This window comes from Poecilia reticulata, chromosome 22, assembly GCF_904066995.2.
Source record: "Poecilia reticulata chromosome 22, P_reticulata-male-v2, whole genome shotgun sequence".
NCBI lineage: Eukaryota > Metazoa > Chordata > Actinopteri > Cyprinodontiformes > Poeciliidae > Poecilia > Poecilia reticulata.
Window position 1 is genome coordinate 7449360 of NC_088851.1, and position 25602 is coordinate 7474961.

Here is a 25602-nt window from a genome sequence, read left to right on the forward strand (position 1 = left end):
TGAAAGGACTCTCCATTTTATAATCATAACTTGGTGTCTGATCATTTTAAGACAAACCATGACCCATATTTTCTCCTAAATGCTTCAGTAGGACAGCAGGGACGACACTGCAGGTCCGATGGACTCCATGCTGACTGACATAAACCTTGAATGTGGTTGAATCTCAGTCGACAAGGTGAGAACTATTTTTGGAGGCATTCATTTCTCCATCCTGCTGCACTCTCTGCCTGCAGTAGCGCATTTTGGCCAGTAGATGTCAGCACAAAGGGTTCAGCCTCTCGGTCTTCCCCCACCCTAAAGATAAAATCTGAGTGATTTCTTGTGAAAGCCTTCCTCCACTGGAATCTCATTTAATCCACGCCAAGCTACGAGAGCAGAGGGATGGAGGCCATTGAGAATAATCAAAAAAAAAAAAAAAAGCCACAACACAGAGCCGTGATTAAAAGGATGTCCTTTTAAAACAGTTTTAAATTTTAATCTGAAAAAGTAGAGCACCAAACAATAAATTCCTCATAGCACAAAAGAGGCACTCCGTCCAGACTAACCAGATTTTCCACGCGAATAGCTAAATAACAGATTGGCTACTGAGGTTTTCCCCTCAAAGAAAGAAAGAAAACAAAAAAATCTCAGCTTAGAGGTAAAAATGATTCATCCTCTATATGTTTTACAGGGAATTGCCATTGACATGAGAGGCACAATGCAGTTCAGTGAATATGAATACACATCGAGAAAGCAACAGAATCTGAATACACACGGTGTGCCAAAGCAGACTTCACTTTCCCTTCACGTATTAAAGCGTTTCCAAAAAAGAAAAGAAGCGCCACCCGTCTCCACGGAGAACACAAATTTAAAGCAGTGCACCTTTTAAATTTTCTATGTAAACATGACTGAACGAAGGTTGCTTTTTAGCTTCAAATGTTTGAATCCAGTCTCAAACCGATATCCACGCTTCAAGATGTAAATGCATTTCTTTAAAAAGACAAAACACTGTGCTATTTTGTTTTTCAAATCTCCCTCATGAAACCTCTGCAGATGTTTTACCTCTGAAAGAGATAGAGATCCACATAAAAAGTTTTCAGAATACAACACTGCAAAAATAGTTTAAATCATAAAAATACACATATGTACATATACAGAGAAGTAGTAATGCTTTAGAATGAGTGGCTACTTGCGTACTTCAGTTGAAGCGCTAATAGTCAGGGTGTTGATATTGTTACTTTAGTATTAACCTGCAGCAAATGGTGCGGACTTGTCCGGGTGTGACATGAAAATGTGAAACAGTTCAGCATCGACTGACCACCGTAGCCCCTTGGATTTGTGTGCAAAATGCTTCGCACGATGAGAGACGCCAAAAACAAAATAAAAACTAGGAATGTTTCAACAAGGAAACGGGACATTTTTACTCTCTTCTTCCCTCCACCCTCCACCTGACTCAACAGCAGCTTCATCATCGAACCCAAAAACAAAAAAATAAAAGGATGAAAGTGCATCTTTAAAAACTCGTTAAACACTCATGATCATCTGCATAAGCGAAGAAAACAAGGTCAGTCAAAGTAACGTCATGAGATCAAAAGCAACGCCGGAGTGGCTCACTGCATAACTGCTGCATAAATACAGATATACCATATAAATAGTAGTCAAATGTTTACCAGTATCAATAAGTGCTTACGTTCTAATATATAAATACATCTTACAGTATTCATAATTACATAATTAATTCCTCTATGGTTGTGCAATAGCAAATCCCATGCATTTTTTTTTGTACCAAGATAAAAACCACAACATTAAGAAAAATGCAACATAAGTAACATTTGTTTAAGATTGCGTCACATAAATCCATCTGTCAAAAAAAACAACCAAAAAAAACCACAAAGCCTTTGCCTTGCAGCTTGTTCTCGGAGAGAGTCCATAGACCGTCGTCTTTTCTCAGTTACAAATCCGGAAACGAAGAAAAGCGGAAAAAAGAAAAGCGGGAAAAGAAAGAAAAGGCACATACCCCCTTGCTGCTTGCTCAGAAGCACCGAACTGCACGAGAAGCGTCTACTTAAAATTTGGTCAGACTGTTTCATAGTACACATACGTTTCCCCTTATAAATAGTCTTTAGTTACAGCACTACTGCATCACACCTTGATATGATTAACAGAAACGACAGTCTATGTTCAAAGTACACACTGCAAAATACACTGCTTGTATGCATCTAAGTAATAGTATATGTTAAGGACATTTGTACAGGACCCATAAATGTAATTGTTGTGCAATTGTGCGCAAACTACTATCTCGGACAAAAAAAAGGCATATTAGCATAATATCTTTCCATATTGCAACTGCACCCAATAATGATTCTTCTCCCCCCCCCCCCTTTTGCAAAACATCCCGCACAGAATCTCTGTGGAGTTTGATCATGTGAGACCAGGGGAAATGTCATTATATTGCCTCTAACAGGGTAAAGACAAGTTGGTTAAAGGGATGAGGATGGTTGCAGGTGTAACAGGGGCGGGAATAAATCGAAGGTTTTAATGAGGATCTTCTATAGTAATCTTCAGCGAGGCAATGGCTTTCAGACAGGTCTGGACGCTCTCTTCCTGTCTGCTCTCCCCGGTGGGGAGCTCAGGACTTTTCTCCTGGCGGCCGTCAACGTTGTCTCCTCCCGTCTCAGGCCCGTGCACGGATCCCTCCCTGCTGCTGCAGCTCCGGGGGCTGGATGCCGGGGAGGGGCCGACAACGTCGGTGTTGGGCGAAGCCGGGGAGTGCAACATCTGGAGCCCTCCGACAGGAACGACGGGGAGCAAAGAGCGTGCTTGCTGCTGGGAGTGAAGAGGGAGGTGGCTGAGGACGTTCTGGTGATGAGAACTGGCAGCGCTGGGCGGCTGAGCGGGAGCCAAGCCGCCGCTCCTTTGATCCTGGAACGATATTATTGGCAAGAGTTAGCGGCAGGTCCATCGCCAGCATGCAAACATATATTAGTTATAAAACATGAAGGAATGCGAGTTATTTAGCTGGGAAAAAAAATGTTTCAAATGAAGCTCTCATGATGGATTGTCTGGGCACCGTTTGGATCGGGATTGAAACGCTGCCACAACATCATGAAGGGCCATCGTAATAAAGTATTTAGAGAACATTCATGGGTTTAACACTTCAAGATCAATTCAAAATGAGTTATATCGTAGCTTACAAGGCATTCACAATCCAAGTTTTTCACATTTTATCACACTCGCGCTAGAAAACATTGTTTCTTGTTGATATTTTGCGGAATAGACCAACACAAAGTAGAGCATCTTTTCTTTACAAATAAATCCAGCTTTCTGTGAAGGCCTCAGAGGTTAGACAACATTAGTGAACAAACATTAGTGACCAAATAACACAGCAGACAGGTTGAAGAGAAATTTGTGGAGAAGCTTAAACCAGTGTTTAGATTAAACCATGGTCAAATGTTAGACTGTCTTGACATAAACTCAACTGAGAATCCTCGCCACAATGTGAAAATTGATATTCATAGACAGTTCATTCAATTTGTCTGATTTTTAGCTATTTGCAAAGAATAGGAAGAAACATATATATCCATTTACAAAACTGGTATTCAGACCCTCAAAGAGTCTCTCCCAGTGACCGCTGGAGACACTCACCAGCAGTCATTATGTGGAAAGGTCACCAGTCCATCACAGAGCAACAACAATGAACCAGCACATAAATGGTAAAATGTTAAATGGCCTGTACTTGTGTAGCACTTTATCATGTTCAGAGTATCCCAAAGCACTTCACACAGTTTTGCGGATAGAGATGGACATAGCTCATCTGCATACAGAGATGGATGTAGCTTTCACACAGTTTTGGAAGTTACAGTCCAGCAGCTTCCACATGGCAAGCTACTGAACTGTAACCACAGTTGCTCTGGGGCAGTTTCACAGAAGCAAGGCTATAATATTGCGCCACCAGGCCCTCTGCCTACCACCAGCAGGCAAAGCGGGTGAAGTATCTTGTCGAAGGGCACAACAGCAGAGACAGATGGTACAGGGATCGAACTGGCAACCCACCAATTACGGGATGAACTCCCACCACCATTGGTACAACCTAGGAGTCATGTTTTTATGGAGTAATCTATTGAACCCATACACGCAAAACTCAGGACCCTCTTGTGGCAAGGCTGTTGCACTATCATCCAGTCCCCTGTGTCATTTTCCTTCTACCATAAATCTCACTACTTTGGTCTACAGCAGGGGTGCTCAAACTTTTTGAGAGTAAGATCTACTTTTTCTCTCACCAGCCGCCTGAGATCTACCTCATGACACAAAGACATAAAAATTGCAAATTAAACTCGATTGACTTATTTTATATGCGAATATACATCAGTTATAGCAGAAATAATAAAGTGACAGAAAACCTAATCCAGTTTCTTCCTCAGTGAGATTCTGACACTGGGAGCAGGTTACTGGTTTCTCAGTCAGAAGCTGGATGCAAACCTGAGGCCAGCAGGTGTCAGTCAGTCATGATATATCTGAAATTTGGTTTGATGACCTCGATATGAGAAACTACAGACTGATAGGAGGAACCAAAGAGCCCAATAAAGGTGAAGGCAAATCTTCTGAAGTCGGGATATAATTAATTTAATTTCACATAATTATCGTGGTAGAATTTGTTAAAACGAAATATATTTGTCCTATTTGATGTTTGTTGTGACGTATGCTCACAAACGAACGAGGTAATTAGTCCAATTTTGTCGTTTATTGAATATTCAGAAACTACAGCAGGTGTGATGAGCCACAGCAAAGGTAAAACAACCCGAACAGACTATCAACTGGAAACATCTCCTACCTTTTTACTCTCGGTCTCTTTGTCGTTTAAGCACACCCGTTGCCGTGGCAACCGCCTGCACCCCGCAAGCCGAGCAAAGATTAGGCTACATTAAAAACACAACATTCAGTCCGTTACGATATCAGGTTTCCAGGCTTGATATTTATTTCTCGATTATTAATAAGCCTCTCATGAACACAGCGGTGGTTGAGTAGCTAATTTAAACTCTTGCTCTGTTCGTCAGTCAGTCTTTGAGTCGCTTTTTTTTTTGTTTTTTTTGTTAATGGAACCGAAACGCACAGAATTGCGCAACACCTTGTTGAAACAATAATTACTGAGATTATTAATTTTAACATGTTTCGTTGACTTTTTATAATTATTCTTTTTTAATGAAGCTACAAACGTTTAGGATCTTAGGTTTATCAAAAATATTCACTATCAGAAGAGGAAGTTCTGGACTCAGCGTCCTGGCGGCGTTCAGTTTGTCACCTGCTGCCGAGATCGACTCAAAACCACCCGCGATCGACCGGTCGATCGCGATCGACGTATTGAGCACCCCTGATCTACAGTATAATCCCCCCAGAGAAGATGCATGAAAGTCTGTGGTTGTTGTGACAAATTGTGAATGTAGGGGACGGTAACAGATGAACAAAGTATTACCATTTCAAAAGCATGTTGTTGCTGAGCCATCTCCATCTTTGCCTGGTGTCTGGTTTTATCACAGCCACCTTTATGTTGGTGTGAACCTCTGCGCGGAGACACCGCCCTCAGCACAACCCTCTGCCTGCCCCTCACGGACGATTCTCGCTTTCCAGGTATGTCTGTCCCAGGAGACATTGGTCGCTCCAACGAGACTGGGCAGGGGTGTTGGATGGATTTGAAGATGGGTGACCCAGGCCTGAGTGGTGAGGAGTCCCACCTCGGTGAAGACCGTCCCCGTGGGGACAGCTCCCGCCTTGGGGACGGATATCGTAGCCGTGAGGGAGAAGGTTCCCTGATGGGAGATTCCCAGCCAGGAGACAGCAGATAAGAAGAGTACGGGTCGAAAAGGAGACTGGTCTGGTCCAGTGGCAGCATGCTCAGAGAGTCTTCATCCATAGACTTCTCTCTCGGCTCTTTTGGCAGGGCGAAACGATTATCCGCACTCGAGCGCTTGCCAGAGGATTGCTGATGAACGTCCGCGCCGGGCAGAGCAGCCAGCGAGCAGCCGTGGATGGCAGAGCTGACAGTAACGGACACCGAGGTCACTCCGCACGACTGAGGACTCGTACTTCTCGAAAGCAGCTTTGGGGTGGAATCCCCCTCGTACTCATCGTCCTCTTCATCTTCTTCGTCTATTTCATCGGCCTCCTCATCCATTCCTTCAGAGTCCTCAGCATCTGAGAACTGATGCTTGGTGGTTGCTGCCACATCTGTCTTGGATTCTAGTTGGATATTGTCTGCTTTAAAAGACACATTTATTAGTTTAGCAGCATTTATTGCATCACACCACAAAAAAATACCCCAAATCCAGCAGTGTTACAACTTAGGATCTTACCATGTTCTTGTATGTCTGTCTCATCCATTGTCACTGAAACTCCCAGTTCAAGACATTTCTTCATGTGTGCCTTTGACTTCATATGTTTAGTCAGGTTTCCTGTTATACAAGGCAAACATTCGAGTTATGCTTTCTGAGAGAAAATGCTAACTACAATACAGAGTGATGAAACAATTAAAATGTCTCATTCAAACTAAGTGAACCTTTTCTAATATTCTGTTGTGTTACAATGACAAACTTCAACATTTTTACTGAGATCTTACAGTAGCACAGTAGTGCGGAGCTTTCAAGTGCTTTATTATGTGGCATTCATTTGTATTCAGCCCTCCGTTACTTTGTAGAACCACCTTTTGCTGCAGTTACAGCTACAAATCCCCAGGGATGCGAGTCTACTAACTTTGCACATCAACACCAGCATTTGTAAAATATCCCAAGCTCAGTCAGACTGAATAGACAGCATCTCTGAATGGAAACATTCTAGTTTTCTATTGGATTTAGGTCTGAACTGTGAGTCATTCCAGCATGAATTGATATAAACAATTGTCCTGATGGACAAAGTGAGTCTCTAGCCAGCTTTCCTGTTCTGTCTGAGGGAAAGCTTCAAAACTGTATTCTGCAGACACTAGAATGCTCCACAGTGTAGATGCTTTCAAGAAGATATGCATATCCACAGATATATTTTTTCTGCCAAATATTGCTTGTCCATAACAGCAAAATAATCAGATTTGATATCATCTGTCCTTTACATGTTTTCTGGTGAACTGTGAGCTGGACTTTCCTATGGTTTTATTTCAACAATTGCTTTCATATTGCCACTTCACAAAAGCCAGATATGTGGAGTGGATGATGGAAACTATTCTCCCACCTGAGATATAATCTCCACAGCCAGTCCAGAGATACAATGGGCCTGCTTGTTGCTTTTCTATTAGTGCTCTCCTTGACCAGCTTGTCCATTTAGGTGGACAAGCTGTCTTGGCTTGTTTGCAGTTGTGGATTGAACCAAGCTCTGTGAGATCGCTTTATGGCCAAACTTTGCTTTAAATTTCTCTCCAGGTTTATGATAGGATCATCGGTCCTCATAATCCTGTTTAGTTTACATTACATCTAAAGGCATTTTATTGGACTGGATATTATTTAGGGCAGTGGTCCCCAACCTTTTTATTACTGCGGACCGGTCAAGACTTTTGCTGCGGTCCGGGGGGGAAGGTTTGGGGTGGGGGGGTATGATCCGTCAGATAAGGCTTCTGTATGTTGGTGTTCCCGCTAAATCCTAAATATACCCAATTTGGGTTGTCTTGGTCTTTTTATCGCAGCCTGTGGGGTTTTCCCTGACTGGGAACAGAACACAACCTGTTGAATGTGACAGGTAGCCAATCAGAAAGCGCGGTGACGTAAGAACAGAGGGGAATCCCAAACAGCTGACATATCGCTCAACTGAGAGTCCGGTGGATATCGGAGATTATATGTGGAAATGTTTACTATTATACATCGTTATGTTTATTTAGTTAAAAATGTTAACTATGAAAAAAACATAGTCACCTCCACATCATAGTGCAGCAAATAGAGCGGCTGCTCCCGCCTTTTTTTATCCACCGCTTTTTCTTGTTGTTACGTCCTTTATTTCTTAAAATGACTCCACAAACTATCACTATTGCTTCTGCATCGCCATCCGTGTTTGGTCATTCTAAATTCCCGTATGCTATGTTGGAAGTTTTGTGGATTTTCTTCTGGAATCGCGATGTTCGTGACTGGAATCGGTTCGTGTTGCTCCTGCTGTGTGGCTGGAGACACAAACCGATCGAACCTGTTGTACTTTTATCAGCTCTGTGGTCACAGAGGTTTGGAGAATCGGCCGACAATTCTTAAATCTTGCTGTCTAAACCAGACTTAAGACTCACAAGCTCTACTCATCTCCTCTCGACCTCTGCCCAAATGCTCTCTGACTCTGGTCGCTATGGTAACGTTTACATATCCCTTCAAAATAAGATACAGATGCGCCACAAAAACGAACATTTTACTTTCGGAAAAACTTTTAACTCACGATAATGACTAACGGGAGGCCTGAGCTTGTTTCTCTGCAACGAGACGGTCCCATCTGGGAGTGATGAGAGACAATGACCCCCTAGGTGTTGCTTATATCCACAGCCTGCGTGGTCTCTACGTGGCGAAGCAGCTTGAAGCTTCATTGCCTCATTATGAGCGGGTCGCTGCATGTTACGCAGAGCGGGCTTGTAATGTGAGACTCACCTACTGGTCCGGGATAAATCCATTCTCCTGTCTCTTCTGTGGGCCTTTTCCCCTTTGCAAGAAACTTTCCAAAGACATTTGATCTGTTTCTTACTCATTTTGCTGCTTGTGGGCTCAATGTTGGCGCGCAAGTAACCGAGAGAATCCGGTTAAAGGATTTTCAAAATAAAAGATCCTCCAGACTCAAATAATACATAAATCGGAAATATTTAATTATTTCTTGCGCCGGTGCCAATTGGTCCACGGACCAGGGGTTGGGGACCACTGATTTAGGGGACTGATTGCAAGTCCTAGTCACACTTTTCAGATTTTTATCCACATTGTTTTAAAAACATGTACGATTTTCCTTATTCTGGAACTTTATTTTAGTCCGTCACATAACTAAATGTATTCACATGTTGATTTTCAACAATGCAGTCATATCTCTAATCACAACACAAACTACACAATGTTTGCCAGTGTTGCAAACTATATGTTTCACCCTTGCATAGTTATATTTAGTAAGTTTCTTTCATTTCAAATAGAGAGGATTCTTCTCCGACTACCGCTGTAGGTCTTACAATTCCCTCCTTCATAATTATTAGTGCCCACCTTTGGTTTTGAAGGCAAAGTTGCAAACCCTGCAGATGTAGGGTCGCACATCTGTGTGGGTCCGGATGTGCTTCTTAAGCATGCTTGGCTTCTTACAGCGAATGCCACACTCCTCACAAATGTATTTCCCCCGACCTCGACCTCTGACGTACACATAGTCTTCATTGGACTTGTACCTTAAACAGACATGAAACACAGCATTGGTATTTTTAGTTTTGAAGAGGAAAGACGGCATAGGTTGCTGGTGCATGAAGTTAGTATACCTAAAAATAACTGTAGCACAAATGACATTGACAAGTGTTACAAGAACTTGACTTGTGTGCTGACTGACCCTCCCTCGAAGATCTTAATTCGTGTTGGCACTGCCGGGTTTGCGGAGGCCTCCCTCTCTTTCCATTCCTCCTTGGCTGTTTTGGCTCTGCAGCTGATGTCTTTCACCTTCTTCCCGTAGGTGATGTCCACCTCTTTGGACTCCGGTTTCCTCTGCAGCTGAATCAGACGAACACACATTGGATGCGGCCAAAGAATCGACTGTAATCTGACGCGGCCGATATTAAGTGTCACACATAGTGTTACACGGCATGTTTTGCAAACATGTATTATGCTGCAGCCTGGGAAAAACCCACTGCAGGTAACCTACGATTTTCTGCCATCAAAGTTCTTTGAAGGGATTGTCAGGGATTTTCAAAGTGAGGTTCTGGTAAAAGGAGTAAGCAGTCAATATATTTTATGCATTAGAGTGCTCGCTTGAGGTCTTCGTTTAGCAAATAAAGAAAAAAGCAGTTATGGTGAAACTTTGAGTCTGGCACAATTTCTCCAAATACAAACAGAGAATGAGGGCTCCAATTCTGAACTGTCTTCCAAATATGAATGTCATTAGCGAGCATTAAAACTAGAGTGCAAAGATTACTTCCCACCTCTCTCAACCCTGGTTTAGTTGTACAAGTATACTGTATGCTCTACTCCTGTGTTGCTTTACTAGCTTTTTTCTGTGCCTTGCTCACAAAGCAGCTGGTGATAGCGGTGCACGCTTCCAGAGCCATCAAAGAGGCGTGTACAATATTAAAAAGGGCAACACTCCTTTAAATTATGTGACTTTTCAAACCATTTTGATATGCAGGCAGAAGCAAGTCTCCGTGATCTGACTTAGTTAGCATAAATAAGGTAAGCAGAAATTGCGGCTTCAAATCTGAAGCTAAGCGGCAGTTCAAGTGGGGCCAAAACCAAAGCCGACTTATATAATCTTTCAGGTACTCCTATCCCTACCACATCATATTGGTTTATCCAAAATAATATATTTTATGAACTTTAATGCTTTTACATTGGACAATTTACACTGAAACAGATGTTGTCTACATGGGAAATGCAGGCTGCAGGCAGTGCTAATTATATGGGAAAAAGAGCTAGGAGGAGCATTGCAGCAGCAATGATCATCCTGTATTTTCAGTTGGAGTAACTACCAAATATAATCAATAGAGTGTAAAAATCAATGAAATAGCTTTCAGTTAAACCACTATAATACTTTTATCTCAGACAGAAAATACAATTTGCAAAACCCTAACCTAAATCTACCACATGTTAGATATTAACTGTTTTAAACATTTTTAAATTAACCTTACTTTGAAAAAAAAAAAGTCTTACCCCTCTAAAGTAAACTCAAGTACAGAGAAGAGAAGATGAGCACCTTGTTTGACAGCTTAAGAGCTAATATCTCATAATTTTTCAAAATATAAATGTATGTCTTCCAAATACAAATGAAGAGCAAGAGATTAATCTAAACAAATCTCTCCAGAACCTTCTGCCAAATGATGCAAGCGTACATCACGAGTTTCTAGATAAAATTGTCCTTCAAACCTCATGCATTTCAAACTGTTATCTCTCGCGGAGATGAAAAGCTATCAGCACAGTCTGAGGTGCTAATTTATCTAATCATTATACAAACAGAAGAAATCAGCAAAACCAATTACATACTCTATATAAAGCACATTTTCCCCCAGGTAACCCATGATTTAGTTTTTCTCTCTCTCTCTCTCTTTCAGTCTTCAAACAGATGGGATCATTTACTCACCTGTTCCATGGTCTGTCTCCAGAGGATGAGGGATGAAACTAGTTTCCCCGTGCCAGGCTGGCACATTGCAGCTACGGAGTATATAACCTTGTCTCCTCTCTGTCTGGACCGTAGCAGAGCCAGAGCAATGCTGGTACTCACTTCTAGGGGGTTTGGATTGTGGGAGCTCACACACCATGTAGCGTACACGGAGGTGAAGGGGGCATCGCCCTGCGAGAAACTCGGCTTTGTGTAGTTCAGGTAACACCAGCTCACGCCCGTTGTCGTGCGAAGGCTCGGAAACTGAGATAAGAGTCTTGAATGCTCTGCGCCTGAGATCAGGATGTCTTGACTGGTACCCAGATGTGCCACAACATCCATCTGCATGCGTTCCTTTGCTTTGCTGCCTGATATGTTGGCGTAAGGGGCCGAGCTTGTTTCCAGGGAGCTACTCTCCATAGCGCTCTCAGATTCAGCGGGCTCAGTCACTGTTTGATGTGCAATAAATGAAGTCCTGCTTGCATCACCCGTAACGTGCGTCGGTGCAACCTGCATCTCTGACCTCCGCCCTGTCTCTTCACTCATATGGCATTTCCCCAACTCCACGGCACTCAGCTCCTCGACGATTTGCCCAAACATCCTCTCCTCCTTGACTCGCTTTTGCTGCTTCACCTCCATGAATAGGTCCAAGCTACTGGCGGGGGAAAGCATCCGCTTGTTTGCTCCCCCACTCGAGGCATTAGTAGTTGATATAGTTCTGGAGGTCAGAGACAGAGGGATGCCTGTCTTTAGCTTAGCTGATGACAAATCCAGGGCCTCAACACTGAGGCTGTCAGCTGTGGGCTGCTTTGAGTACACATTGTGAGAATCGAGATTTCCAGATAAGCGTGCAGTTTGACTCTGCAGTTGGCGGGTGGACGTTGTGGAGCTAATACTGTCATACTGATTGTCAAAGATCTGTGATAAAGACGTGTATGTGATACTGCCAAAGGACGGCACATGTGTCTGAATTCTAACAGGAACAACTAGGCTGGGATTGGGCAGCTGGGGAAATGTGTTCCCAACAGAAAATATTGGCAAAGTCTGTGACAGGACAGTGCCTGCCACAAATGGAGGGGAGGTGCTGCCGAGGTACTTTGGAAACACTTGTGAAGGGACTTGTGTAACTTCAGTATCCATATTCAGCGACTCCTGTCGCACCAAGTTTCCCCTCCTTCTCTCCTTTACAACGCTGATGTCCACGTGTCTAACTTTGGAGGTTGGAGAGAGGCTGCCATAGTCAAATGATATGCTGCGAGCCTCTGGGAACTCCTTGTGCAAGTTGCATGGCGCCTGCTCTGAGGAGGAGCGTCTCATTTCATGCTGCTGACGCTGGCTGAGCACAGAGAGGGAGTGCCCACACCCTGGCACAGCTAAAAGCTCCAGAGATTTGCCAAATTCATCTTGCCTGGCTGGAGAGGCTGATTTTAAGCTCTCCTCTCTGTCAAAGGAAAATGTGGAGCTATAGGATAAGTTGCTGTCCTGGCTAGGGCTGCGCGACAGACTAGTGCAAGCAGACTCGAAGCTTGATTCACCAGAGGAGTGCTCAATTTCAGCCAGGCGAAGTCGTTTCTTCTTTGGAGGGAGCTTTTCTGGAGGGAATTGTGCTAAGGTTTCGCTTCTTTGAGGCCACTGAAACTCCTCCACGTGCTTCTCTGGCTCTTTCACTGGCACTTCCAAAGCTTTTTCTGGACTGTCAGGCTCCACTGTGACCCTGATTTCTGGGACTTGTATATTTGTCTGCCGCACAAGTTTGGGCCCCAGCTGAACTGACTGGCTTAATCTGTTGTCATGTTCCATTTCAAACGATTCAATGGCCTCCATTGCTTGTAATGACGACATGGTTTCCAGTCGTTGACTGTAATATTTGAAAGACTCTGACAGGTCCGTTTGAGGCCTGTTTATTGAGTTTGTGTGTTGGATAACTGAAATTACATTCCCCAGGTTTTTTCGGCCTGATATGTCAGGATTCATTGATATGTCCATGTCACACCTGTCCAAATGTCCCCTACCTAAAGCCATTATTCCCATTGCAGCTTGTTTTATATCGTAGTCTTTGCTTGACTCAAACATTTCCTCACACTGCTTATGATGGCTCTCATATTGCCCTACCAAGTCCTCTTCCTCCCTCTTCTCTTTGCGACGCTTTCGTGTCGCCAGTTCCATTGCATGTTTCTGCTGAGTTGTACCAAGTCCCAAAGCGGTGTAGCTTTCCATGTCCAACCCAGAGGGAGTAGCCTCACTAATTTTTCCATGACTATCAGCTTCGGTGTGACCATCGTGCCCAGACAGCTCGATGGCACCTTGACGTTTTAGTCTCCTCATGCCCCCTGTGCTTGCCCTTTCATCAAATGAATGGCTGCCTCGAAGGGCTTGTGGCATAGTCAGACTCACGGCTGAAGATGTTGGCATCGAGTTGCTTCGGATCAGAGGCCCCATGTCACAGCCGGCGTCTAACTGCGACTCTTTTAGCTCCTCCTTTAAAAACGATTTGGTGTTTATTTTGATTGACTCAACTGCATCTTTTTCTTGAGTGAAAACACGGGACACACCTTTCTCAGAGCCTTTCTCAGAAAGTTCCCCAGATTCATAAGACGACGTCTGCTTAGGGCTTGGCCGATAACACTTCCCAAACATGATTTCTTGGTAGGACTTTGCGTTAGTGTTTGGAGGACCGGTCTGATGCTCCGAACTCTCGGAGCGCGAGAAGTAGCCCGAGTCTGTGCTGCCCTTGCTGGATTGACTTGGAAGGGACAGATTTTGCTCCGAATCGCCACTTTTCTTTTCTGACAGCCGAAGCGCGAGCCTCTGCTTGATAGTGGAAGATTGGATTGCACGGCTGGCCTCGGCTGTGACGGGAGACGCATTGATTTCTTGGGGTTGGGAGGAACCATCCTGACCTGACATTGACGTGGCTCCCTTTTTCTGAGCAATGAGATTTAGCACTTTTACAGCAGTGTTATCTGATCCCTCCATTGGAGAGTCCAGCAGCAGCAGTGGGTCATTAAGAGTGTCCTCGTCCGTGTCCGTGCTTTGCTCAGCATCAGAGAATAACTCTCCTTCCCCTTCAACAGACCCCTGCTCAATGTTGGCATTGTAAGGCCCAAGCTCTGATAATGGCACCGTTCCAGCTTTGACTGAGTGAGCATGGGACTTTCTGTGTTTGTACAGGTTACTCTTGGTTTTGAAGGAGAACCCGCAGGGAACACATGGGTAGGGCCGTTCGCCGGTGTGTGAGCGAATATGTTTCTTAAGAACGCTGGGTTTGGCACATGCCCTGCCACAGTAGTCGCAGACATACTTTCCTGGCTTTTGTGGTTTCTGCTCCACCTTAGCCGTCACTTCTGACAGCTGGTCCATCCCTGAATGGGAACACTGTTGCTGAACTTCGGCTGAAGCGGGCGACTTCCTTTGACTCCCAGGTCCTGGCGACTGTGCTGAAGCTTTTTGTCTCCCAAAAGAGAAGGGCTTTGTAGGCTGCAGCGGACATGAAGACACCTCATAGTCTGGATGGCTTGTGGACTGAGGTTGTGAGAACTGATCTTCAAATTTTGGAGATTTCCCTGAGTCAGACATTTCACTAAAACCACATGTGCCTCTGCTCTGAACTTCTTCTAAGTCCTGATGCCACCCTTTGCTTTCCAATTTGATGGAAGGTCTCAGGACAGCTTCTGATGTGTCTTTTTTCTGTCCAATCTTTTTTTCCTGACCCTCGGCGGCACCCTTCACTCCTGCAGTGGCGTCGAGTGACTCCATGAATCCAATGTGTTCACTTATGATCAATTTTCAAGGACGGTATGTGTTGCGTGACCTTAGTGATATTAACTTATATGTGACTAGGAGGGAGGAGTCACCTGGAAGAACAAAGAAAGAAAACAGGATTAAAAATCCAAACCACAGACATCACAATTCAAGCATGTAGCAAATAAAGCTGATAAATTGTTAGAAATAGAAACATAGATAAACAGAGACTTATTTAAGGATGTCTAAACTTTTCCTACATAAAACTGGAGTGTTAAGTGTAAAGTAACCTCAAAGTCTGGAGGAATGGAAAAAATGTATTTCTTTCCAAACATTCCTTGTGTAAGTCCTGGCTGATGGCCCAAATGTCCTAAAACCATAAATAATGGATATTAGCTTTTTGTTAAGAACCATAAACGCAGTAAGAAGCATAAATAAATTAACATTTATGTTTGGAGTGTGTGTGTGTGTTTATCTGAGTGAGCCAATTTAAAAATGTACGTCTATCTCAAGCATGGAAACATCATGCAATACATGAGTGCTGGATAAAAAGTACAATATATGAATTTATTTTATACCGAGATACATTCATTCAATTGTTGCATTTACTTTAGGACAGACAATATTCACAACAGACTGCAAAGCTTTTCACTGATTTGTTTCCAAAATATTTACTTAAGTGAATAAGAAAATGATTTGACATCTTAAAATAAAGCTATTATGCATTTTGATAATAAAATAGTTTGAAGCAGCTGGTCTTTTTTGAGGCTAATTATCTAATATTTTTCATTAATCTCATTGAGAGTCTTTGCTGTAAATTACTTTACTTGCATAGGATTTTTCAAACGGGACTCGTTCTGCAGCCAATGAGGTGAGGAGCTGAAGTTACACTCTCATCATTGCACTTATATATTTGATGTGTTTTGTATTTTATTTAGCTTGTTGACTTTTTACACGAAGATCTCAAGAAACAATGTATAGTGCCTCCTGTGCTAGTGGGCATAAATACATTTACCATGGTAATTCTATTTTAGCGAAACACAATTTTATAGAAGAAAATTTCTGTAACTCTTATGTCTAATTGTTCTGCAAGGCCAAAACTACAAGGCGTTACCTTAGCGGTGGGAAAAATGTCCATGTGATGTGATGATTGAGAAATGTTTGCCAATACATTCCAGCAAATAAGTAGGTTAGGATATCAATGAAGGATTTAGTTTAGTCATTTAAGTCGGCTGCCAGTCCACTAAAAGTTTAAGCCACGCAAGGTAGCTAAGAAGGCTGGCTCCTCACAAAGTGCTGATTCAAGCATTTTAACGGACCATTGAGTGAAAAAAAAGAGTTTAGTTGAAAAAGGTCAAGGTGATACAGGAAAAAAGAGGATGGAGAGGACGATGAAGTAAATCCCATTCACAAAGTGTGAACTGTAGCTTTAAATCGGTGCTTCAAGAGACACTGCACACTACAGCAGTAGCTTTCCTGGAGTTAAGATATTAACTCCAATATCTTACATGGTCTAGTGAGAAAAAGAACTGGTTAGTCTCCAAAGTCCGCTCTTTAAATGAAAATAAAGTTTGCATTTTATTTGAAAATCAAGGTCCCAGAGTCTGCAGGAAGAGTGGAGAGGCACAGAAACCACTTTGCCTGAAGTCCAGAGAGAAGTTTCCACTGTCAAGTGACGATTTGGGGAGCCACGCAATTTGCTGCTGTCGTCCCACTGTGTTTCATCAAGTCTAGAGTCAGTGCTGGAATACTGGAAAGTTTAAAATACTTTGTATTTTCATCCACTGAAAAACTATGAAAATCAGAATCTGAAGATACTGATTTCATTTTCCATAAGGACTTGGTAACTGACCACACTTACCCAAATATCTACTTTCATGATGTTATCATTGCGCTGGATTAGCTAGGAAAGTAGCCTGACCTAAACACTGAGAGAATCTATAGATGATTGTCAAGAGTAAGAGCAACGTCAGCTGTGCAGATGAGCTGATGACCTCTCTCAAAACAACCCAGGCTTTCTGTCCCACACCACACTAATGCAGGAATTTATGCAAAAGGAGCCACAACCAAGTATTGGTTACATGGACATACTTTTCAATAGGCCAACAATTATGCATTTCAACAGATCTTGCGTAATATTAAAATTTTCCAAGGACTTGAATTTCATTTGCAAGCCATCATCGTCAAAAAATAACTGTAAATATGTGTTTCAGTTTTTGACTTAAATGCCTACACTAAAATATCTTTTTGATGTTCTAAATTGAGTTGCACGTGCAAAGGTATTCCCGTTTCCTCCTACTGGACTGAAATCCATACACCTGTCTGAGCCGACAGAGTCATCACCTCCACGCTGGGCTGCACAGGACCGCATGCTGAACTGTATGCAAACACGCCTGACTCCAGACGCCGTGGTTTAACTGAGCCGCCTCCTCCACCACATCTTCGTCTCACGCCGAGAGGACGGGTATCTGAGGACACGTCATTTCCATCTTCTCAGTATCAAACGCAGTGTCCTCCCTAACGAGGTTATGTAAGATTATCTGGTTCAAACCCTCTGAGTTCCCTTTAATTAGGACATCCTCCGACTCTCTCGCTCTCTAGCTCTGGCTCTCCTCTTTCTCTTTGTTAGCTCAACGCGCACTGCTCAAGCACGAGCCAGAGGATGGGAATCCAAGGTGACTCTCGAGTTGCCCCGAGACGCTTGAAAGCGGTCGTGAGGAGGACCTTCTGCTACCTGACAAAAATTTTTAAAAAGCATCTGCTTTGTGATTCCATAGCTCCTGCTTTATAAACTAATAAACTGCAGACTACAGTGAAGAACAGGAAAAGATGGAGCCGGAGGCTTGACAGAATGGTCTGTGATTCAGTAGGGAGGTTTACAGATAAGGTAAACTAAAGGGGGAAGTGGAGGGGCGTGGGTGGGAGGGGGGGACAACACTCAGAGGCCTGGTAGGGAGCTCCCTTTCAAGGTGACCTCATTGGTTAGTTTCCATCCACTGTGAGCCAGGAGATGAGGGAAGGGAAATATGGGTGCAGAGTGACAACGAGATAAGACCCTCACAAACAATGCATACCTTTCAAAGCAAGGATGAGGGGGCCGACACATCCAAACTCTCACTGAGAAAGTCTGACTTTTTTTGCTCCCCCCTTACAAAATTCCTCACAGTCCGGACAACGAGCGCGCACCTATCCCGAAATATGTGACACAGCAGCAATGACGTGGAACAACAGGAGGCAGGTGGGTGGCCGTAGGTGTGTTTCAGGATGAACGTGGGCCGATATGGCAGTACAGTATGTTCACATGGATGGAGACGTGATCTGTACGGATCCTTTGGGGGGGGCGGGTTTAAGAAGGTGGGGGCACATCTCCCGACTTCCTTCCACACAAGGGAGACAGAACAACGAACAAATGCTGGCTCGCGGAGAGCATCGTTATGTCGCCGCATTACATCATTAGAGGCTAAGTTGGCCATTAAAGGGAACGGGCGTGAGGACCCACGCTGACAACCAATCCATAAATACCATAAGGAGATGAAAACAAGCTGGACGGTAAAAAAAAAACACAACCCTCTGCGGTGCAACCCGCGGCAGCAAAGCATGAAGAATGAATCAACAGCTCTCTCTCTCTTTCTCTCTACGATGACAGTGACATAAAGCACACAGTGTTGTGGTGGTTGGTAGGTGGGGGGGGGGAGAGACTGGGCTCCTACAGCAGCTGACATTCACAGATCAAATATAAACCTCATACAAACCTGACATTTGAACAGTCCCCCGTCCCATGTCGACAGTCATATGTGACATTCCTCATGCTGCCCGGTCCGTCCCCCTGTCCTACTCATGTCCGGGTGGGAGTAACAACAAAAGAAATTAGCGAGGAATAGTCCCATCAGCTGTGAAGCCGCTGGCCGACTGGGTGTACATTAGAAGATCTATTGATGCGAGCAAGTCACCAGAGAAAATACCCATCCGTGACGTGCGGACCCAGGCACAAAAATAGCAAAGGGGCCCTGGGAGGGATTACACAACAGCCCACGTTTAAGGACGCTTTTCCTCCCTCCGCTACCCTCCCCTCTCCTCTGTCTCTCCATCTCTCTTTCTCTGTGCATTTGAAAAGCAGAGCAGCAGCTGCCTCACTCTACACACACAAAGCGAGGAGCTGGCTGTCATGATCCAAAGAGCCAAACATCAACTTCATCTACTCAACTGAGATGTACCAATTTCCCTCTGATAAGCTCTGATTGATTATTGGCGGCTCAAACGGCAGTTTGTCGAATGCATGAAAACCCGCCCAGCTTTTTTGTCCTTTAACTGCATTTAAACCAAAAGAGAGTTGAGGTTAAATAAGAAATCTACAGTTGAAACTTAATGTTCGCATATGCTGGATACAACATGCATAACACGCTCTGATGTCACGTCAAGACATCAGACTAAACCGTCCCAGTTTTAGGTAAGAGGGAGACTTTTTTCAACTTTGTTTAAATTCATAAGCTCAGATACAGTTCCATAGTTTTTCGTATAACTGTGTTTCAAACTATTTGGAACAAACTCAAGGTTTCCCCCAGAAAACCTGCTAAGCCCGGTGGTTGGGTGTTAGGTCAGTCATTCATCCAGCGGCCCATTGTGTTTTTGAGTTAAATGCTTCAATTGGCAGGAAATGTGAAAATATCATTTGATAATCATGTTTTATTGGAAGATTAATATCTGAACATCAACTATAAAGTCTTAAAAAAATGCAAACATTAAAAAAAAAAAAAAAAAAAATGCTAAGCCTGGTAGGGGCACAAGTAAAGACTGCTGGCCTGCCAGGCTTATAATACACTGGGGGAAACTAAAACTTCTAGAAAACTGCACAACAGCTGAATAGCACTGAGTTTATTTAAATCAAGGCTAAAAATCCACCTGTCTATATGATTCATAATAACAGGAACATTATTTGATATGTGTATTTGATGCCTATTTGCTTGATGATTTCGTTGTTGGCTAAATGTAATGTTCTTTCATAATTAGTTACTGTATTATGTTTTATACTTGCCAGAATAAACCTGACTTAAAACTATTTGACTTGGTCAAGCATTTTGTTCACCAGGTTCTTTCTTGGCGACGCCTCCTGTTTTGTGAAGTCCACCAGTCCCTTCCGCAGCAAAACACTCACCATGGAGCTGACACCCCACGTATGATGACGTTTTCAAACTTACAAGGTGATTGTGTTAATTTTACTTTCTTCTTTTGCTTTTGGAGATATGGGTTCTTCCTTGCTGAGTGGGATTTCAGCTCAGGACTTATTGTCGCTGTTTATGCATAGTGGCACTCTCCTGCCAGTTTACAAAACGCTTTTGTTCTGGGGTTGATTTATTTGTCATTTTTCCCTGATGTCACTGAAGGAAGCATCACGTTTGAGGCGTTGCCTTGAAATACATCCTCAGGTGTGTCTTCTTTTAACTCATACTAGATTGTCAGAAGCTTATGGTGCCAAGATATCGTCATCTGGGCTTTCTCAAAATGAATAAAAGGCACGGTAATCTTTATATATGAAAAATTATAAATGTGAAGAAAATGCTAAAAGAAGATGATCTCTCATTATTCTGGAATTTAGAAATTATTTTGACAATATTAACTGACCAAAAATTTTATAAATTGTGACTTGCCTAATGTCTGACGGGAAGAAAGAAAATAGGAGCATGTCTTTTTTTTTCTCAGAATATGTGTAAATATGTGGCTACAGCTGTATGTTTTGATACATAAATCAGGGTAGTCTTGTAATTTCTTTAAAAAACATATATAGAGCAAAGAAGGGGGAAAAAAATCACGGTTGGCAGATCAGATTTCATAGAAAAAATGACATGGGTAAAGAAAAGCCCAATCGATCTCCTCTGCTCATTCAGATTATTGTCTTATCCTGAACTTTCTTGTATTCTGGTCATTCAGGTGCATTCACACACTCCTATCGTCCCGTCTCCCACTGGAGCACACCAGCTTATGCCGAGGAGATGGGAGAAAGGCAGAAGTGCCTCTGAAAAACTCTAATCACATGCTTCTGAATGTACACTTCCTACACCGTGAGCGCATTCGGGCGCTGAATGAAAAGGCGGCGCGCGGCTGGATGTCAGGCTGCTGCAGGAACCGACGCTTGTTCTGCGCGCTCCGACACCCACAGCCTGCTCAGAGCCAGTTCCTCCCATCACGACAGGATTCGCTTTGTGAATGGAGAGAGTCGTGATGAGGGCGTCATTAACTCGGCAAACACCGGGACAATGCTGTCGATTATGTGCAGCTGCGAACCCCGATCCGGTGAATATGATCTGTGGGTTGAATGTGACACAGCCTATGCATTAATGAAGACTTCCTCCAGGCGCGATTTGTACATTACATTATCTGTACGCCTGGATTAGGAGTGGGTTGCCACATGTTTCCAATGTACAAATGATACTGATGAATTCAGTTTTTGTCAAAATTGAAATAAATAAAAAAAAGTCCAGTTAAACCTCTATTAGCTATTTAGTTAGTTAATTTAGTCACTGAAAAGATTGTGTTGCTTCCTGATCAGGACATTTGATGATCCACAAAGAAGAGAAGGAAAAAACCACGTCTGAAAATATAAATTAAATATGTTTCACATAATTGAGGTATTTCCTGTTCACTTTACAAAACAGATCATCATTTAAACTACCTGATCGGCTTTTATCTTAAAATGCAGTTCACATAAAGGAACATAAGTCCTTATGACATTGTTTATTTCTTCATTTTTACATTTTTTTCACATAAACACAAAATTTCAACCTACTTTGTTGAAGTGATTTACCAATAAAAGTGCATCATTGCGAAGTGGGGAAAAATTTGTTTTCAAAACTTCAAAACTCCAGATCAAAAAAAAAAAGTCCAGCATGAATTTGTTGTATTCAGCACTTATTACCCCTTTACTGACATCATTCACTTAACTGGAGAGTAATGTCCAACTGAGGGTTGGACAGTGACTGTTTGTTAATCTCATCTGTTCTGTGAAGGCCTTCGAGGTTTGCAAGAGAACATTAGTGAGAAAACATCAACATGAAGGCCAAGGAACACAGCAGAAGGTCAGCAAGAAAGCTGAGGGTTTGAAAAGAATCCCACAGGCCTCGAACGTCTCACTGAGTTTTTACGATCAATCGATCATCTGAAATGGAAAAGGTTGTGGAACAACTGGAACCCTGTTACAATATGGCCATCCACCTAAAATGACTGAGTGGTTCAGTCTTGCTTTCCGCTCTGCCTGTGTCCGGTCCGGCAGTGTGAAAGTCACAATAATTGTCTTGAGTGCCAAAGAAATGCCCAACAGATTTACTTTACTTTCGCTGTAATGTTCCACTTCTTTGAAAGTAGGTTATTATGTAATTTCCAATCACATGATGCCATTTTGTAGCACAAACAAGTAACTATATCACTTTCAGTTGTTATCAAAATCATGCATAAATAAAAACAGTTTGACTTCGCCACATCTAATTCCTTTTTAAATTGGCCTCTGTCGCTTTAAGAAGCTCCTACTCCTTCTGACACTTCAGCACGTCACCATGATGGTGCTGCTCCACGATGTTGTTTACCATCAGCATCGCGGCGCGTCGGACTGAGAACTGGTTCATACGACTGGCTCAACAGACGCGCAGTTTCACCAGGTGTTTGCGGCCGCTAGTCTGGAGGAGCTGCGCTCAGCTGGAGACTGAAACTCCAAGGTGGAGCTTCAGACTTTGTTTTTGTTCTTTTAACTCTTAAGATTACACAACAGAACAACAGCTCCGGGCTTCCATATGTGTCATGACTTGGCTGAACATAATCTCACAGGTTCCACTCAGACTGTCGTTTCCTCTGCCGCACAGCACTGCTGTACGTAGCAGCACAAAAGAGAAAAGTGAATCCATAAACTTGGGTATCGACAGTCCCCGCACAGTATGGAGTTGCGGCAAGCTATTATTAGCTGGAGCCTCTGAAACAAGCCAAAAGATGAGACGGAAGCTAACGAACTGCACTGCAGCTCAGATCCATTATGCCGTATTCAGTGTCTAGAGGAGCGGCACTAAAATGGCTGATACTCAACGTGCAGTGAAGGTCAAGTCGCTCGTCTCTATAAATATAATGGTCTGTCCCCCAGGATGTTCCACACACACACACACACACACACACACACCGCTTGGCGTTTTTCCACTATCTGCTCAGTGCTGACTGGCTCAGATCTACCACAGATCTGCATGTGATCGAATGCCACCTGACTACAAGCGGGCCTGACATGATCTTAGTGCTAAAATGGATGGGAGGAGGAAGAGGAGGGGGGGGGAATATTTATGAATGGAAGGAATGAGGTTTTCCTCCCTGGCTCACTGGTAGTAGGTGGTCATATGAGAGAGCTACCCCTGACAAGGAGCAAACAGCAACAAGGAGAACCATAACACCTAAAAAACAGCTCTTGTTTTTTTTGGGGGGGGTTTTTGTTTGGTCACGGTTCATTCAGAAATCATCATCATCATCATCATCATCGTCTTGTTACCCCCTCCCCCCTCCTCACCACCCACTGTCCTCGAAGGAGCACGTACGCTCTCCGTGCACGCAGTCGTTAACAGCTGTACCTGAAAATAATCTCACACGATTGTGTGTTTCCATGACAACCGTGCCAACATCTGAAACAGTTTCCCCCCGTTTCTTTCTACATGTATAATTACTGCCACAGACTGCAGCAGCACAAAGACGAGAAGAAACGAGCGGCCAAAGAAAGAAAAACGAAAAAGGACGTTAGCTGTGTAATAACGCGTAATTAGAGCTCTGATAGCCATCCCATTTGTGCCACTCAGAGAGTCACCTCTGGCATAAAATCAAAGGAGGGTAAAAATAAATAAATAAATAAAAAGGGACGAAATTAAGCAGGGCTTTAAATGCTGTCGTGACTGAGATGCTGGAAATCTGCCCGCGTGTTCTACTGAGTGTTAATCATACTGAGGAATCGATGCTTAATGCACTCATTTGAATATCCTTGATCTGATTTCATTTCAGTGTGGCTTCAAGGAAAACGTTAATCCGTTTGTGACGAGTTGGGGAAAAAGAAACAGCTTTTTCAAAAAAAGAAATTGCAGTTTTATTTAAATATAAATTTCAAATCTCTTACACCTGAAACTCTTTCACAATTTTTTTTTTATGTTATTCAATTACTCTGGGATGGGAACTGCAGAGAGCCACAGCTCAGGTGGAATAATCTGTAAACAGGATACAAAATATTTGTAGACATTTATGGAAAAAGCTAGTTTGGTCAGATGAGACCAAAATTAAACAGTTTGGCTCATATCCCAAAAACAAAAAACTTAATGGTGGCAGCATCATGCTGTCATAGAAAGAATCTTGTCAGAAATAATAGAAAGGCGGATTGAAAATATGGAAAAAAGTATAAGGGGAAAAAAAATTATATCAAAGCTTTTCCATGTCCTGGAATAGCTAATTAAAAGCCCAGAACTAAATCTGCCTGTGAGATTAATATCCATATTTATTTGGCTGAAGATAATAGTCAAACCCTGTAAGCTATAAGTATACAATGCTAGTAGGGACATACGGCAAATAGCCTTTTAGCTCTAACTGCAACAAATGGCAGTCCTATAAAGTATGAATCTCAAAATAAAAGCACGCCACACTTTTCAGATTATTATTTGGCCAAAATACTGAAAATAGCCGGGAACTTCACACTTATGTGCTACTTTGTTGTGTTGGTCCGTCAGATAAAATCCCAATAAAACGAGTAAGAAACACAACAGGAGTTGTTTCCAACTTGTTTGTTTTTGTTGTGCTAAAATGAACATAACCGAGTTTCTGAAAGTAAACACAGATGTTAAGTTAACATCAGTCTTTTGGAATCCGTTTTTATTATTCCCTAAAGCCGCACATAGGGCTCTTTCAGTGATTAGTTTAGCTAAGGCTTAATATGACTTTATTAAGCTAACAAACCCTAACTTGCTCAATCATATAACATCACATTTAATCCTCCAACAATTTAATGTCAGTTTTATATAAAACATCCTAGAATCAAACATCCTGAGCTCACGTGCCTTTTTCTTTTATTGTACCCTCCCTGCATGCAGACCAGCTCTGACATCCTGCAGCAGCTCTCTCGGCACAGCATCCTGACAGCTCGCTGTTTGTTTTGGGGATCAGCAGCAGTCATGTGCTGGGGGAAAGCCTGGGGAGGAGGAAGGGGGGTCTGCATGGACGTGAGAACCCCTTGCAAACCCCCCATCTGCGCGTCATGGAACATTTGCGGAACAGGGACCTCCCACCTTAAAGGCGTGCAACAGAGAGCAGACACAACAGTGCGATCTGCCCTCCGCCGGGCGCTGCATCTCGGGTGACGAGCGCGCGCCCGGAGCCGCCGTGCCGTTAGCGGAGCAACAAGAAAAGCAGCGACGGCTTTCCGCGAAATGCGACCCCGCTGAGAGAGAGTAAACTGGGGCCGAGCAGACTTACCGCACGGAGACATGGATACAGGGGCCGTTCACAGGAGCGACAGGGCGACTGGTGTTTCGGCTGGGTCATCTGCGAGCAGCCGAAGGCGTAGAGCTCCGTTTGGAGCCATCGGAGCTGGCTGTCAAACGTTCTGCTGCTGTTGTG

General features: G+C 43.3%; 1 protein-coding gene across 3 annotated transcripts; it reads right to left on the reverse strand.

The window, feature by feature from the left end:
- Positions 1–439: 439 nt before the first annotated feature.
- Positions 440–25591, reverse strand: hivep2b (HIVEP zinc finger 2b). 3 transcript variants are annotated; one of them, XM_008399018.3, is made up of 7 exons: positions 25459–25591; positions 11233–15104; positions 9496–9653; positions 9165–9340; positions 6327–6425; positions 5450–6231; positions 440–2901 (listed from the first exon to the last, which is right to left on the reverse strand). In XM_008399018.3, the coding sequence occupies exons 2-7, from the start codon at positions 15004–15006 to the stop codon at positions 2515–2517; spliced, it is 5376 nt and encodes a 1791-aa protein (XP_008397240.1). In that variant the 5' UTR covers positions 15007–15104; positions 25459–25591; the 3' UTR covers positions 440–2514. The 3 variants fall into 3 exon arrangements, with proteins under 3 accessions (XP_008397240.1, XP_008397241.1, XP_017157917.1); XM_008399019.3 differs by lacking the exon at positions 25459–25591 and adding an exon at positions 18744–19348 and having other exon boundaries at positions 5450–6228; XM_017302428.2 differs by lacking the exon at positions 25459–25591 and adding an exon at positions 18744–19348.
- Positions 25592–25602: the final 11 nt, after the last annotated feature.